This window comes from Lutra lutra, chromosome X, assembly GCF_902655055.1.
Source record: "Lutra lutra chromosome X, mLutLut1.2, whole genome shotgun sequence".
Taxonomy (NCBI): Eukaryota; Metazoa; Chordata; class Mammalia; order Carnivora; family Mustelidae; genus Lutra; species Lutra lutra.
The window spans coordinates 42993664-43011356 of NC_062296.1; the positions used below are offsets into that span (position 1 = coordinate 42993664).

General features: G+C 37.2%; 1 protein-coding gene across 1 annotated transcript in view; it reads left to right on the forward strand.

Moving 5' to 3' along the window:
• The first annotated feature begins 202 nt into the window (after nucleotides 1-202).
• LOC125091713 (nuclear RNA export factor 2-like) overlaps nucleotides 203-17693 on the forward strand; it is a 33061-nt gene continuing 15570 nt past the window's right edge. The window contains exons 1-2 of the mRNA XM_047715590.1: nucleotides 203-285; nucleotides 1748-1845. Of these exons, the coding sequence (XP_047571546.1) occupies nucleotides 251-285; nucleotides 1748-1845 (133 nt within the window). The 5' untranslated portion in view covers nucleotides 203-250. The remainder of the gene's footprint in view (nucleotides 286-1747; nucleotides 1846-17693) is intronic.

Sequence of the window (17693 nt, forward strand, 5' to 3'; positions counted from 1 at the left end):
CGAGGTCATAAGGATGATGGTCATATATCAGGCTCGGTTGTCTCTATCACTGAAGACTGTGGACTACCAAACTGTAAATCTACGAGTCAGCAACCATGTGGCACCTACCATAACGTAGCAGTCACGTGAGCAAAGCAGCTACCCAATCGCTTTTGGTTACCTATATCCTATGGTCACGCGAGGCTCAGATTTCGCAGTCACGTGAAAATTGGAGGCTTCTGAACCCTGAAGTCACTTAGATCTTTCTGTCATGTGGACCCTGCCAGTCAAGTCTCTGGAAGTCAGGTAGACCCCCGATAGCTGTGGATTATGGGGATCCTGCAGTCCCGTGATCCCCCTATAGTCGTGTGCGAGTGTCTGTGTTTTTAAGTGTGTGGAGTCTCCTGAAGTGTGGCTCAACTTAGCTTTCTGAGGAGTCAGACCTATACATAAAGAAGACCCTGTGGTCTGCATCCTGGCAAAGGGAGAATTTTCCTGAGACTCCGGTTCAGATCCCTTCCTTTCCACCAACTTTTATGTCCTGGCGTGGTGAGCGGCACTTGGGTGGGCGGGGCACCAGTAAATACTTGATCTTTACTCAGAGAGTTGGCTTGAGAGGATGCCCCTGGGGTTCATGTACTTCTCTCAATGGCCAGTCTCTAGAAATGCGGTGGGACCCCGTTGCCATTCCTCTTCCCCAGCCCCACACTAAAGCCCTACTTTTTTTTTTAAAGATTTTATTTATTTGACACAGAGAAAGAGCGAGCGCACGATCAGGGGGAGCGGCGGGCAGGCAGAGGCAGAGGGAGAAGCAGGCTCCCTGCTAAGCAGGGAGCCCCATGTGGGGCTGGGATCATGTCTCAGCCGAGGCGCCCCTAAACCCTGCTCTTGATTATCACCCTGCCGTATTAGCTTGTCTGTATTGGACTCCTCTGCCATTGTCTGTGCTGTTATCAAAGATACCAGAGACCTCTTAGATGCCAATTTGTATAAATGATTCCAAATCTGATTTTAATTTCTTTCTTCTTTGATTCTGTGGAGAGAGGGAAGAAGAGACTTTCAAAGAATCAGATATTTTGGGGGCGCCTGGGTGGCTCAGTGGGTTAAGCCTCTGCCTTCCGCTCAGGTCATGATCCCTGGGTACTGGGATCGAGCTCTCTGCTCAGCGGGGAGCCTGCTTCCCTTCCTCTCTCTCTGCCTGCCTCTCTGCCTACTTGTGATCTCTCTCTGTCAAATAAATAAATAAAAATCTTTAATTAAAAAAATCAGATATTTTTTCAATGAAAGTGTGAAAGTTCAAATGTATTTAAAAATATTTTTAAGTATGACAGTAGCCATTACCTGAAGTTTTAGAATGTTTTTATTAGATTTACTTTGTAGTCCAACAGTTTTTCAAAGTGCACATTGGGTGCATATATTTTTGTTCTAGGGATCTCTAAGTAGCTTAAACTAATCCAACCAGACACCATTAGCTTCTGATTTTTCTCCTGATTTTCTAACCATTGCTTCTTAGAATCCTTGAAAACTCTTTTCCTTCCTCCTGTTCTTCATGTGGAAAAAATAGTAAATTTATTTAAGAAAAACATATTAAATTATGGGTGATACATAAAAATCACACAGGTGGTAGTGGATGAGTAAAATTCAGCAAATAAAGGACTGTGTTTACATTTGTGAGGTTTTGAAATATCGTTTGATAGGCACTTAAAGAATATTGTCATGTGTAATATTTTTATTTCTCATATCCACTTTACCTTTTCTCTCATTTCAGCACTTCCAGGTTTGATACACAAAATACTATGTCCAAAAGACAGCAACAACAAAAATATGTTCTTCCATCAGATAAATATGAGACATATAGAAATAAAGGTAAAAAGATTTTTATATTGTCATATTTTTAAGATAACTATGCTAATATGCAATGTGAATATCAAAGAGAGAGGTAGTGTCTTAGTCCTTTCAGGCTGCTTTAACAGAACATCATGAAGTTTATAAGTGAGAGTTGCCAAGAGAGGCAGTTCACAGAATATTTCACAGAACCAAATCTTTTTGCTATTGTAAATTATGTATTCACAATGATATATTATTTTCTATTTGTTACAATTCTTTTGTATATATAGTATTACATCCAGTAAACTGGTCAATCTCTAGTCTTATAATTTTCTGTAGATTCTCTGGAATTTTTTAAGAAGAGTTTTGTTTCTTCACTTTTACAGTTATGAATTTATGTATATATGTATGCATTTACTTATTTTGGTTAACTCACTGCCTAGGAGACTCAGATGTTGAAGAGAACTGATCATATGAGGGTGACTGGGTGGCTCAGTTGGTTGAGCATCAGACTCTTGATTTTGGCTCAGATCATAATCTAAGGGTTGTGAGACTGAGCCCCACGCTGGGCTTTGTGCTCAGTGCAGAGTCTGCTTGATATTCTCTCCTTCTCCCCCTGTCCCTCCCCCTACTCGTGTTCTCTCTCTCTTAAATAAATATTTTTTTAAAAAAAGAACTGATTATCTGATTTAATATGGAATGCTTTTAATGTTTCACAATTATGTATGGTGTTTGTTGTAGTCTTTTTAAAAAAATACATGTTATCAGTTTAAAGAAATAGCTCTCTATTCTTGGTCAGCTGAGAGTTGTTGTTTAATCTTGATTGGTTACTAAATTTTATTTATACCCCTGTTTCTGAAATCTTTGTGATGATTATCCTCTTCCTGCTTTATCTTATTAATGTGATGGATTATATTATGGATCTCTTAATGTTAAGTCACACTGCAAGTTTGGGATAAACACAACTTTGTTATGTTATCTGTTTTACCCATTGCTGGATTTGGTTTGCTATTATTTCCAATTTTTTTGCATTTCTAAAACTAATTAAGATTGAACAGTAATTTTGCCTTTTCATGCATTATTTGTCAGGAATCCTTTTTAAATTAAGAAAGAGAACTCTTGGGGTGCCTGGGTGGCTCAGTGAGTTAAAGCCTCTGCCTTCGGCTCAGATCATCATCCCAGGGTCCTGGGATCCTGCCCCACATCAGGCTCTCTGCTCAGCGAGGAGCCTGCTTCCCCCTCTCTCTCTGCCTGCCTCTGCCTACTTGTGATCTCTCTCTATGTCAAATAAATAAATAAAATCTTTATAAAAAAAAAGAAAAGAAAAGAAAGAGAACTCTTTATATTATTTTCTATTTCTTCAATTTAAAACAGTATTATTTTATGACACATGAAAATTATTTGAAATTCTCATGTCTGTAGCCATATATAAAAAGTTTTACCAGAACAGAGCCCATGCTATATGCATGGCAGCCTTTGGCTAAAAACAATAGATTTGAACAGCTCCATCAAAAACTGAAAAGCCGGGACGCCTGGGTGGCTCAGTTGGTTGGGCGGCTGCCTTTGGCTCAGGTCATGATCCCAGCGTCCTGGGATTGAGTCCCGCATCGGGCTCCTTGCTCATCAGGGAGCCTGCTTCTCCCTCTGCCTCTGCCTGCCATTCTGTCTGCCTGTGCTTGCTCTCTCTCCCTCTCTCTCTCTCTGACAAATAAATAAATAAAATCTTAAAAAAAAAAACTGAAAAGCCTGCAAAGTCTCAAATATTTAGGATTTGACCCTTTCCAGAAATAATTGTTGAACTCTGGCTTAGAGCACTTGTCCTTAAAACAAGTGCACAGTAACTGGTAAATGGCTGGAAGTCCCTTTGGCTAAGCCCAGGAAGATTTACTGTAGTCAATTGTGACTTCATTCTAGGGTTTTTTTTCCTCAGTAGTCCATTTGCTTGTGGTATTATGGCTCAGGTGTGGGAATTGATTTTTCAACCATTCAAATATGTAAAAGCCATTCTTAGCTTGCAGGGCCCACAAAAACAGGCCACAGAAAAGGTTTGGTCCATGGGCCGTAGTTTGCCAATTCCCTGCCCTATGCTAATGGAATCACTAGGTCTCCAAAATAGCCATAAGTGGAAAGTCAGCAAATGAGAGGGAAATCATTCCTAGGATCTTCTGGCAAGCATAAACCAAAAACTGACAGTTTAACATAGTAATTTTCAGTCTCGGTTGCACACTGCAGTCATATGGAGAGTTTAAAAATGTAGTTGTCTAGTCTGATTCCAGTTCTGCTTTAATTGTTGTAGGTATACCTTGGTGCCAGCATTTTTTCACTTTTTAAAATTTCTTTTTCTTAAATTTTTATTTAAATTCTAGTTAGTTAACATATAGTGTAATATTGGTTTCAGGAGTATAATTTATGATTCATGACTTACATATAACTCTCTTATGATTTGTTTTCCCTTCTATTTTTCCCCTATGTTTATCTGTTTTATATCTTAAATTCCACATAGGAGTAATATCATATCATATTTGTCTTTCTCTGACTGACTTATTTCACTTAGCATAATGCATTCTAGCTCTATCCACATCATTGCAAATGGCAAGATTTCTTTTTTTTTGATGGCTAAGAAATACTTCACTGTATGTATATACCACTTCTTCCTTATCCATTCATCAGTTGATGGACATTTGGGCTCTTCATAGTTTGACTATTGTAGATAATGTTGCTATAAACATAGGGGTTCATGTGCTTATTCAGATCAGTACTTTTGTATCCGTTGGGTAAATACCTAGTGGTGCAATTGCTGTATCTTAGGGTAGTTCTATTTTAACTTTCTGAGAAACCTCCATACTGTTTTCCACAGTGGCTGCAGCTCTGTTTGTATTCCCACCAACAATGTAAGAGGGTTCCCCTTTCTCCACATACCAATATCTGTTGTTTCCTGTGTTATTAATTTTAACCATTCTGACAGGTGCGAGGTGGTATCATATCATGGTTTTAATTTGTAGTTCCTTGATGATGAGTGATGTTGAGCGTATTTTCATGTCTGATGGCCATATGGATGTCATCTTTGGAAAAATGCCTATTCATGTCTTCTGCCCGTTTCTAAACTGGATTATTTCTTTTTTGGGCATTGAGTTTAAGAAGTTCTTTATAGATTTTAGATACTAATCCTTTGTCAGATGTGTCATATTATAAATATCTTTTACCATTCCTTAGGTTGCCTTTTAGTTTTATTGTTTCCTTCATTGTGTAGAAGATTTTTATCATGATGAAGTCCCATTAGTTCATTTTTTGTTTTGTTTCTCTTGCTTCTAGTTCTAGAGTCAGCTAATAGAGTCATGTCTAGTAATAAGTTGCTATGGCCAAGATTGCTGTTTGTGTGTTCCTCTAGGATTTTGATGGATTCCTGTCTCACATTTAGGCCTTTCATCTGTTTGGAATTTATTTTTGTGTATAGTATAAAAAGTGTTCCAGTTTCATGCTTCTGCAAGCTGCTGTCCAGTTTTCCCATCATTATTTGAAGAAACTGTCTTTTTCCATTGGATATTCCTTTCTGCTTTGTCAAAGACTAGTTGATCATATAGTTATAGGTCCATTTCTGGGTTTTCTATTCATTTCCATTGATCTCTTTGTCTGGTTTTGTGCCAATATCATACCGTCTTGATGTTTACAGCTTTGTTTTTTTTGTTTTTGTTTTTGTTTCTGTTTCTGTTTTAAACTTTTTTTTTCAGTGTTCCAAGATTCATTGTTTATGCATCACACCCAATGCTCCATGCAGTACGTGCCCTCCTTTATACCCACCACCAAGCTCACTCAAACCCCTACTCCCCTCTCCTCCAAAACCCTCAGTTTGTTTCTCAGAGTACACAGTCTCTCATGGTTTGTTTCCCCCTCTGATTTCCCCCAACTCCCTTCTCCCAATATCCTCCATGTTATTCCTTATGCTCCACAAGTAAGTGAAACCATATGTTAACTGACTTCCTTAAGAAATTAAACATATGGGCGCCTGGGTGGCTCAGTGGGTTAAGCCGCTGCCTTCGGCTCAGGTCATGATCTCAGGGTCCTGGGATCGAGTCCCGCATCGGGCTCTCTGCTCAGCAGGGAGCCTGCTTCCCTTCCCCTCTCTCTGCCTGCCTCTCTGTCTACTTGTGATCTCTCTCTCTGTCAAATAAATAAATAAAAATCTTTAAAAAAAAAAAAGAAATTAAACATAGGAGTACCTGGGTGGCTCAGTGGGTTAAGCGGCTGCCTTAGGGTCATGAATCTCAGGGTCCTGGGATTGAGCCCCGCATCGGGCTCTCTGCTCAGCGGGGAGCCTGCTTCCCCTCTCCCTCTGCCTCTCTGACTGCTTGTGATCTCTCTCTGTCAGATAAATAAAATCTTTTTAAAAAAAAGAAATTAAACAGAGAACTACCCTGTGATCCTGCAATTGCACTACTGGGTATTTACCCCAAAGATACAGATGTAGTGAAAAGAAGGGCCATCTGTACCCCAAATGTTCATAGAAGCAATGGCCACAGTCACCAAACTGTGGAAAGAGCCAAGATGCCCTTCAACAGACAAATGGATAAAGAAGATATGGTCCATATATACAATGGAATATTGTGCCTCCATCAGAAAGGAAAGAATGAATACCCAACTTTTGTATCAACATGGACGGGACTGAAGGAGATTATGCTGGATGGATACAGCTTTGTAACACAGGTTAAAGTCCAGAATTATGAGGCCACCAGCTTTAGTTTTCTTTTTCAACATTCCTTTGGCTATTTGGGGTCTTTCGTTGTTCCATACAAATTTTAAGGTTGTTTGTTCTAGCTTTTTGAAAAATGTTGTTGGTTATCTGTAGATTTCTTGGGGTAGTATAAAATTTTTAACAATATTTGTTCTTTCAATCTATGACCATGGAAAGTTTTTCAGTTTCTTTGCTGGTTATGGTTCCTGTTCAAATTTTCTATTTCTTCCTGTTTCAGTTTTGGTAGTTTGTATGTTTCTAGGAATCTGTCCACTTCTTCACTGCACACTTTGTTGGCATATCATTTTTTATAATATTCTCTTATAATTATTTGCATTTCTGTGGTGTTGGTTGTGATCTCCCTCCTTCTATCATGATTTTATTTATTTGGGTGTTTTCTTTTTTTCTTTTTGATAAGTCTGGCTAGGAGTTTATCTATTTTGTTAAATATTTCAAAGAACCAGCTCTTAGTTTTGTTGATGTGTTCTACTGTGGGTTTTTTGTTTTGTTTTGTTTATATCATTTATTTCTGCTCCAATCTATTACTTCCCTTCTGCTGGCTTTAGTCTTCATTTGCTCTTCCTTTTCTAGCTCCTTTAGGTGTAAGTTTAGGTTGTTTATCTGAGGCTTTTTTTGCTTCTTGATGTAAGCTTATTGTATTGCAATATACTTCCCTCTTAAGACTGCCTTTGCTGCATCACAAAGGTTTTGGACTGTTGTGTTTTCATTTTCATTTGCTTCCATGTATATTTTTTATTTCTTCTTTAATTTCCTGGTTAGCCCATTCATTCTTTACTAAGATGTTCTTTAACCTCCATGTATTTGTAGTCTTTCTAAAATTTTTTCTTGTGGTTGATTTCAAGTTTCATAGCATTGTGGTCTGAAAATATGCATGGTGTGTGATCTGTTCTGGAGAATGTTTCATTTAGACTCGAAAATAATGAGTATTCTGCTGCTTTAGGATGAAACGTTCTGAATACATCTGTTAACTCAATCCAGTCCAGTGTGTCATTCAAAACCATTGTTTCCTTGTTGATTTTCTGCTTAGATGATCTGTCCATTGCTTTAAGTCGGGTGTTAAAGTATTGTATTATTATCAAAGAGATTCTTTATGTCTGTTGTTAACTGATTTATATATTTGGCTGCTCCTGAGTTCGGAGCAGAAATATTTACACTTGTTAGATCTGCTTGATGGATGACCCTTTAATTATGATACAATGCCCTTCTTCAACTCTATTTACAGTCTTTGGTTTAAAATATAGATTTTATGGTACAAGTATGGTTACCCGAGCTTTATTTTAATGTCTGTAAGCATTTATTTTCACAGTCCATCCCCTCACTTACAATCTGCAGATGTCTTTAGGTCTAAAATGAGCCTTTTATAGGCAGCATATAGATGGGTCTTTTTTATGTATATGCATTCTGAAACCCTATGTCTTTTGATTGGTCCATTTAGTACATTTACATTCAGAATGATTATTGAAAAATATTAATTTAGCACCATTGTATTACCTATAAAGTTACTGTTTCTGGTGATGTTCTCTGTTCCTTTCTGGTCTTTGTTGCTTTTGGTCTTTTTTTCCCCACTCAGAGAGTCCCCTTTAATATTTTTTGCAGGGCCAGTTTAGTAGTCATGAATTCCTTCAGTTTTTGTTTATCTGAGAAACTCTTTATGTCTCCTTCTATTCTGAATATCAGCCTTACCAGATAAAGTATACTTGGTTGCATGTTTTTTCCACTCAGCATGTTGGATATATCATGCCACTCACTTCTGGCTTGCCAAGGTTTCTGTGGACACCTCTGCTGCAACCTCATCTATCTTCCCTTCTAGGTTAAGGACTTTTTTCCCTTGCTGCTTTCAGGATTCTTTCCTTTTTTGTGTATTTTGTGAGTTTGACTATGATATGTCTTAGTGATGGCCAGCTTTTGTTGAATTTAATGGGAGTTCCCTCTGTTTCTCGGATTTCAATGTCTATGGCCTTACTCAGATTAGGAGTTTTCAGGTGTAATTTGCTCAAATAAACCTTCTGCCCCTTTTTTTCTCTCTCCTTCTGGGATTCCTATGATATAAATATTATTAACCTTTAAGGAGTTACTGAGTTCCCTACATCCACATTTGTGATCCAATACCTCTCTTTCCCTCTTCTTTTCAGCTTCATTATTTTCTAGAATTTTATCTTCCATATTACTGATTTATTCCACTGCTTCATCCATCGTCATTGTCATGACATTTAGTCAGTTTCGCATCTCAGTTATAGCATTTTTAATTTCAGCCTGAATAGTTTTAGTTCTTTTATCTCTGCAGTAAGTGATCCTCTAATGTTTTCTATGTTTTTTTCAAGCCCAGATAATATCCTTATAATTGTTGTTTTAAATTTTGGTTCAGACATCTTATATCTGTATTGATTAGATCCCTGGACTTTAACTTCTTCCTGTTCTTTCTTTTGGGGTGAATTCCTCTGTCCTATTATTTTGTCTAGGTCACTGTTTTTTTGCATGTTTGTTAGAAAAGCCTGATATATTCCTGCTTCTGAGAGTAATGGCTATATTAAGAAGAGGTCCCCAAAAGGTCCCCCCCAAAAAAGTCCTATATGCACTCTGCCTCTGTGTTTTGGCTACTCCTACCTCAGGTCAGTCCTCTGCAGAATTTCTTTTTGCTTGCAGTAGGGGTTGTTTGGACCTTGTCCACTGTATGGCAAGTTTTAACTATGTGTCTTTTGGTCTGCTTGTTAAAAGAAACTAGATTAAAAAGAAGAAAAAGAAGAAGAAGAAGAAGAAGAAGAAGAAGAAGAAGAAGAAGAAGCAACGACAGCAACAGCTAGATCCTATTTCCCCCCAGAGCTGAAGCTTTGCAGCACTCTATGATCAGTAAATTTGGTGCCTATGAGGGGTTGTTCTGGTCTTCTAGTGGTGGGGCCTGCTGCACTTATTCCAGGAGAACTGCTGAGGAAAGATGCTCCTGCAGGGTGCTGGGGGATGGGGATTGCTATAAGCAGCTTCAGCCTCCACTGGCGGCACTATGTTGCTCACTGAACTCTTTCAGGGCTGATGGCAGGGATAGGGAATGGCTTCATCCCACTCTTGTCCCTGAAGCAGGGAGTTTACACCTTTCACTGTTCACAGAAGAACAATCACCCATCTTGTGCCCCTGGTTTCTGTCATATCCATGCCTTCCCCCTGTCTGTGTCTGAGCTATCTGCCTGCCAGGTTGCACAGTACACCTGTGTTTTATCTCAGACCTGTAGCTGGGTTTCAAAACTCCAAATTTTAGGAACCCACATGGTCTGGACCTACACTGGTCCTCTGGGGGAGGGTCTAACCGCACTTTTCTCGTTTGTGGGTTGCACAACTGCAATGTGATTCAGACATTAATAGTAAAGTGCGGCAAAAAGTCGGCACCAAGGTTTGCTGCCCTCTGCTGGTGTCTTTGTTCTTATGCTAGGGAACAGGGCAGCACATTGCCACTGCCAGTTCTTTTGTCCCCAGAGAGGCTATGCCACCATTCCCAAATGCACTCCAAGAAGGCGAATTGTTTCTCCCCATGCGACTTCAGACCACACTGCCCACTCTCAGATCTCTGCCCTCCTTCCCCACAGGAGCACCGCTAAGCCCACCAGGCATGACCCTGGTGATGGCATGGACTTCTAAAACTTCAGACTTTGCACTCTGATGCTTATAGTAACTTGTGGTATTCAGTCCCCCTTCCTTTTCCCAGTCAGTGGTTTTAGGGAAGAATTTTTCTTGTGTAATCTCCTACCTGCTGCTTTCTCTCTCTCTCCTCTCTGTGGTCAAGGCTCCCTCCACTTAATAGCACCTACAGTCTTTTCCCCTCCAAATCAACTCTCTGCAGCTCCTAACTTCCATGGGTGGTCATTTTTTAACTTACAGATGTACAGCTTTGTTCTCTCAATCCTCAGATCGATTTCTTGGGTGTTCAGAATGGTTTGATATTTATCTAGCTGTGTTCGAGGGATGAGGCAAGCTTAAGGTTCCCCTACTACTCTGCCATCTTAACTCCTTCCTCTTTTTTTCAGTCTTCCCAAGTGGCTCTAGTATGTGAACAATGTCCAGAACTACCTGAATGATTTAAATGATGACAGTGCAAATATTTAACAATATTTCACTTCAAATTTTTATAATTGTGGTTTTGGAATAATAATATTACATTAATAAATACATATGATATGCCAATAGTAACAAACAAGGTGTAGATGAAAGCTAAATACCCATGAGCACAATGCTGACTTGGCAGTGAAGCTTTCTTTGTAGGAGACAATCATGACCCAGGGTAAGGATGGAAGAGACAGAAAGAACTCAACAAATCAAATGATTTGTAATGAAAGAATATAAAAAAAATAGGAAAAGTAGAATAGGACCTTAAGATAATATTTTCTAGAGAGAGAAAAGTATGATAAAGGAAGAAATTATATATATTGTAAAAGAATAGAAAACTGATCAAGAAATATGGCTGATTTAACATAAAAATCTACTTTCACTTATTCCTGAAGTCTCATTAAAATAATATTAAAGGTATACAGATACATATGATAGGATATTACTCAGCAATTAAAGACAAAAACATGGGTGGATCTCAAAAACATTGTGCTGACTTAAAGAAGCCAGACACAAAGGCATACTGGATATATGATTCCATTTAAAAAAAATGAGATTCTAGAGCAGGCAAAATGAATATGTAGTGACAGAATGTAGATCGAGGTTTACATGCGAGAAAAAGAGACTAATTTGGTATGGTATATACCCATGTGGTTTATGCTTTATATCTTGATCAAGGTGGTGTGGTATATACTTTATACCTTGATTAAGGTGACAGTTAGCTTTAATCCTTGATTTTTACATGTAAGTAATTTGAGATCAGGATAAATTGGGTGAATTTTCCAAATTGTTGCAGCTTATTAATCAGAGAGAAGACGGGGGATCTGATTATCAATAATAAATTGTTTCTATTGTGCTGCATAATGAGTCAATAAGAGTAGTGCTTCCCCCTCAAACACCTGACAAAACTTCAACCCAGCCTTGTATACAAGTGAATCGTGGACATGAAAGTATAAATATCTGCATTCCAGCCAACCATTTTTAAACACAGTTGACATTCTTATGTTCCTTTACCTTGACTTCTTTATGTTTGTATTTGTAAATCAAAACATAAACTTTCTTTTTTTTTATTTAGTAACATATAATGTATTATTTGTTTTAGGGGTACAGGTCTGTGAATCACCAGTCTTACACATTTCACAGTACTCACCATAGCACATACCCTCCCCAGTGTTCATCACCCAGTCACCGCATCCTTCTCACTCCCCTCACCTCCAGCAACCCTCAATTTGTTTCCTGAAATTAAGATTCTCTTATGGTTTGCCTCCCTCTCAAGTTTTGTCTTGTTTCATTTTTCCCTCCCTTCCCCTATGATCCTCTGCCTTGTTCAAATTCCTCATATCAGTGAGATCGTATGATAATTGTCTTTCTCTGATTGACTTATTTCACTTAGCATAATACCTTCTAGTTCATCCATGTCGTTGCAAATGACAAGATTTCAGGTTTTTTGATGGCTGCATAGTATATACAGACATTTTCTTTATCCATTCATCTGTTGATGGACATCTAGGCTCTTTCCATAGTTTGGCTATTGTGGATATTACTGCTATAAACATTCGGGTGCATGTGCCCCTTCGAATCACTACATTTGAATCTTTGGGGTAAATACCCAGTAGTGCAATTGCTGGATCATAGGGTAGCTCTGTCTTCAACTTTTTGAGAAACCTCCATACTACAAAGCATAAACTTGCACTAATATTTACTTCTCAGTAATGTATTATAATGTACATTTTTAAAAATTGTGGCAAAAAGCACAGAACATAAAATTTATCATTATAACCATTTCTAAGTATATAGTTCAGTACTGTTAAGTATACTCACATATTTGTGAAACCAATCTCCAGAACTTTTTCATCTTGGAAAACTGAAACTATATGAAACAGCAGCTTCTCTCGCCCTTTTCCACCAGACCCTAATAACTACCATTCTACTGTCTGTTTCTATGAGTTTGACTACCTAAGATACACCATAAGAGTGGAATCATACAGTATTTCTCTTATTGTGACCGGCTTATTTCATTAAGCATAATGTTTTCAAGGTTCATCCATCTTGTAGCATGTGACAGGATTTTCTTCCATTTTAAGGTTGAATTATATTCTGTAGTATACATATACCAATATTTGTTTATCCATTCTTCCATCAATGAACATTTTACCATCTAGCTCTTGGCTGTTTATGAATAATGTTATGAACATGTATGTGCAAATATCTCTTTGAGACTCCACTTTCAATTCCTGTGAATATATAACCAGAATTGTGATTTCTGGGTTATATGGGAGTTCTACTTTTAATTTTTTTGAGGATTCTTCATACTATTTTCTATAAAGGCTATATTGTTTTGCCTTTCCACCAAAAGTGCATGAGGCTTCCGATTTCTTCACATACTCACAAACACTTACTCTGTTTGTTTTTTTGTAGCCATCCTAATAGGTGTAGGTGGTATCTCATGGTGGTTTTTATTTGCATCCCTCTGCTGATTAGTGATGTTTCCTTCTATCTCTATTTTGCCAAGTGTTTTTTTTTAATTATGAAAGTGTCTTAAATTATGTAAATTGTTTTCCTACATAACTTTGATGATGAGTTTGTTTTTGTCCTTCATTCTGTTAATGAATGATGATTGATTGATTGATTATCAATGATTGATTATCACATGTTGAACTATCCTTGCATCCTAAGGATAACTTTCACTTGGTCATGGTGTAAACCTTTTAATGTGGTGTTGCATTTGGTTTGCTCATATTTCTAGAGGGTTTTGAATGAATACTCACCAAGGATATTGGCCTATAGTTTTCTTGTAGTGTCTGTCTGGCTTTGGTATAAGGGAAATGCTGGTGTCATAGAATAAGCTTGGAAGTGTTCCTTCTTCAATTTTTTGGACAGGTTTCATTTGGCATTCATTCTTCTTTAAATATTTGATAGAATTCGCCAGTGAAAGGCATCTGGTCCTGGGCTTTACCTTGTTGGGATGTTTTTGATAACAGATTCACTCTCCTTACTCACAATTGACCTGTTCAGATTTTCTATTTCAGATATGATTCAGTCCTGGTAGTTGCTGTTTTTCTAGGAATTTATTTCTTCCAGGTTTTCCAATTTGTTGGCATACAATTGTTTATAGTATACTCCTACAATACTTTTCATTTCAGTGGTATCAGTTGTAATGTCCTTCTTTCATTTCTGACTTTTGTTATTTGGATCTTTATATTTTTTCTTAGTGAATCTAACTAGAGGGTTGTCAATTTTGCTTACCTTTTCAAAGGACCGACTCAAAAGTTTTGTTGATTTTTTTCTATTGTTTTTCCTTTCTCTATGCCATTTATCTTTGCTCTTATTTAATTACTTCCTTCCTTATGCTAGTTTTGGGTTTTGCTTGTCCTTTTTCTAATTTCTTGAAGTATAAAAGTTCATTGTTGATTTGGGATCTTTCATCTTTTTAATGTACACGTTTAAAATTATAAGATTTTATTTATTTATTGACAGAGAGAGATCACAAGTAGACAGAGAGGCAGGCAGAGACAGAGAGAGAGAGGGAAGCAGGCTCCCTGTCAAGCAGAGAGCCCGATGTGGGGCTCGATCCCAGGACCCTGAGATCATGACCTGAGCCGAAGGCAGCGGCTTAACCCACTGAGCCACCCAGGCGCCCCTTAATGTACACGTTTAAAACTATAAACTTCCTTGTTAGTGTTGCTTGTGCTGCATCCCATAAGTTTTGGTATGTTGTATTTTCATTTTAATTTGTCTCAAAGTAGTTTCTAATTTCCTTTGTGACTACTTCTTTGACCCATTGGTTGTTTATGAGTGTGCTGTTTAATTTCAGTACATTCATAGATTTTCCAGTTTTCCTTTTACTGCTGATTTCTAGTTTCATTCCATTGTGATTGGAAAAGATACTTCGTATTATTTCACTCTTCCTGAGTTTGTTAAGACTTACTGCTCTGGGCACCTGAGTGGCTCTGTTGGTTAAGCGACTGCCTTCGGCTTAGGTCATGATCCTGGAGTCCTGCATTAGGCTCCCTGCTCGGCGGGGAGTCTGCTTCTCCCGCTGACCTCTCTCCTCTCATGCTCTCTCTCTCTCATTCCCTTTCTCTCTCAAATAAATAAAATCTTTTTTTAAAAAAAAGACTTAATTTGTGGCCTTGCATGCAGTCTATTCTGGAGATGTCCCAGTGCACTTGAGAAGAATATATGCTGTTCTTGGGGGAGTGTTTCATATATATTTGTTTGACCCAATTAATCTATACCGTTGCTCAGGTCCTCTATTCCCTTATTGATCTTCTGTCTGGTTGTTCTGTCTATTATTGAAAGTTAGGCATAGTCTCCTACTATTATTGTGTTGCTGTCTATTTCCCCCTTCAATTTTATCAAAGGTTGCTTCATATATTTAGGAACTCCGTAGTTTAGTCCATACATACGTAAATAATTGTCATATCATCTTGGTGAATTGATCCTTTTACTATTATATAATGTCCTTCTTTGTCTTTTCTGGCAGTTTTTTACTTAAGGTATATTTTGTCTGGTATTAGTATAGCCACTGCTGCTCTCTCTTGGTTATTATTTGCATAGAATATCTTTTTCCATGCTTTCAGTTCCAGCTTCTCTATGTCCTTAGATTTAAAGTGAATCTCTTATAGACAGCATATATTTGGATCAAGTTTTTTAAAATCTATTTGGCCAATCTGTGTCTTTTGACTGAGGAGATGAATCCATTTACATTTAAAGCAATAACTGATGGGGAAGGACTTACTATTGCCCTGTTGTTCATTATTTTCTGTATATCTTGTAGCTTTTTTGTCCCTACTTTCTTATCTCACTGTTTCCCTCTGTATTTAACTGATGTTTTGTAGTGATATGGTTTGATTCCCTTCTCATATATTCTATAGATTTTTTTCTTTGTGGTTATCATTGTAGTTACATAAAACATCTTAAAGTTATAGCATTTGTTTTAAATTGATAACAGTTTAACTTAAATTGCATACAAAAACTTAACTGCTTTACACCTCCACCTGCCCTACATTTTGCTATTGAAGTTGGCATTACATCTTTATATATTGTATATTCCTTAACATAGATTTATAGGTTTTTAAAAATATTTGTCATTTAAATTCTCATTGTCATTTAATGCGCCAAAATTACAATAGTACAGGTTACTCTATTGGCCCATGTATTTACCTTTATTTCAGAATCTAATATTTTCACACAGCATAGTGTGTCTGTCTACTATCCTTTTATTTTAACTTGGACTCCCTTTAGTAATTCTTGTAGAAGAATTCTAGTGATAATGAACTCCCTCAGTTTTTGTTTATCTGGAAGAGTTTTAATTTCTCCTTCATTTGTTAAAGGTAATTTGCCAGATACAGTATTCTTGGTTGACAGTTATTTTTTTTTTTACTTCAGTACTTAGAATATATCATCTCACTCCCTTCTAGCCTGCAATGTTTTGGCTGGCAAATCAACTGGTAATCTTATAAAAAGTTCCCTTGTACATGATAAATTTCTTTTCTCTTGATGCTTACAAGATTCTCTCATTGTCTTTGACTTTGGGCAACTTGATAATGTAGTTTAGTGTGATTCTCTTTGAAGTCATCCTAATTGGAGTTTCTTCAGCTTCTTAAATCATCATGTTCATGTCTTTCCTCAGATGTAGGAAGTATGGAACCATTATTTTTGCAAAAAAAATCTCTCTGGCCCTTTCTCTTTTCTTTCTGGGATTCCCCTACTGCATATATTGTTCTTCTTTATAATGCCTCATAAGTCCTATAGGTCTCCTTACTTTTCTTTATTCTTTTATCTTTTTGCTCCTCTGACTCAGTGATTTCAGATAACCTGTCTTCGTGTTCACTAATTATATCTCCTGCCTTACCAATTCTACCTTACAAATTTTCAGTTGTTCTTGTATTTTGCAGCTCCAAAATTTTTACCTTTTTTTGTAGTTTCTATCATCTTGATGTACTCATTTTGTTCAGACATTGTTTTCTTGTTTCATCCAGTTATCTGTCAGTTTTCACTTTTAGCTTATTGAGCATCTTTAGGATATTTATTTTAAATTCTTTGTCAGACTGGGGGCACCTGGGTGGTTCAGTTGGTTAAGCCACTGCCTTTGGCTCAGGTCATGATCCTGGAATCCTGGGACTGAGTCCTGCATCAGGCTCCCAGCTCTGTAAGGTGTCCGCTTCTCCCTCTGACCTTCTCCCCTTTCATGTTCTCTCTCATTCTCTCTCAAATAAATAAATAAAATCTTTTAAAAAAATTCTTTGTCAGATTGCTCATAGATCTTTTTATTTTACAGTCAGTTTCTGGAGTTTTATTTTATTTATTATTTTATTTAGATTATTTATTTATTTTATTAATGTGTTTATATTATTAATATTTATTAAATATTTATTAATATTGTAATATATAAATATATTAATGTGAGTATATGGATGTTTATATTAATATAAATATAATTAATTATAAATATAATTAATATAAATATAAATATATTAATATATACTTATTAATATTTAGTATTTGTTTATTATTTATATTATTTATTTAGTTTTATTTTATTCTTTTAATTGGACCATATTTCACTGTTTCTTTATAGGCCTTGTAATTTTTTGCTGAGACTTGGGCATTTGAAAAAGCAACCAGCTCTGCCAGTTGTTGTGTACACGTTTCATTCAGGGGATGACCTTCACTAAGGTCAACCTTGCTGGAAGTTCTAGGACCTTTCATACCTTTCTGGTCTCTTGCTCTCCCTGGCATCTGCCTGTGAAACTGAAGCTCTCATTTACTGCTTGCTTCTGTTTTCAGCACTTTCTAAACTTTGATGCAAGCCCAGTAAGTTTTCTAATTTACACAAGACAGAAATTCATCCCGAATCAGCCCCCTAACAAGCCAGAATGTTGGATACATGGTCCACTCTTAATTCCATCCCAAGGGAGGAGAAGGAATATGGGCAGCTTCCTCCCAGTTGTTCTGTGGTATGTCACAAAGGCAAAGGGGCATGAACAATCCCACAAAACAACATGAATTTCACTACCTCTTTAGCTAAAATCCCTGGTTT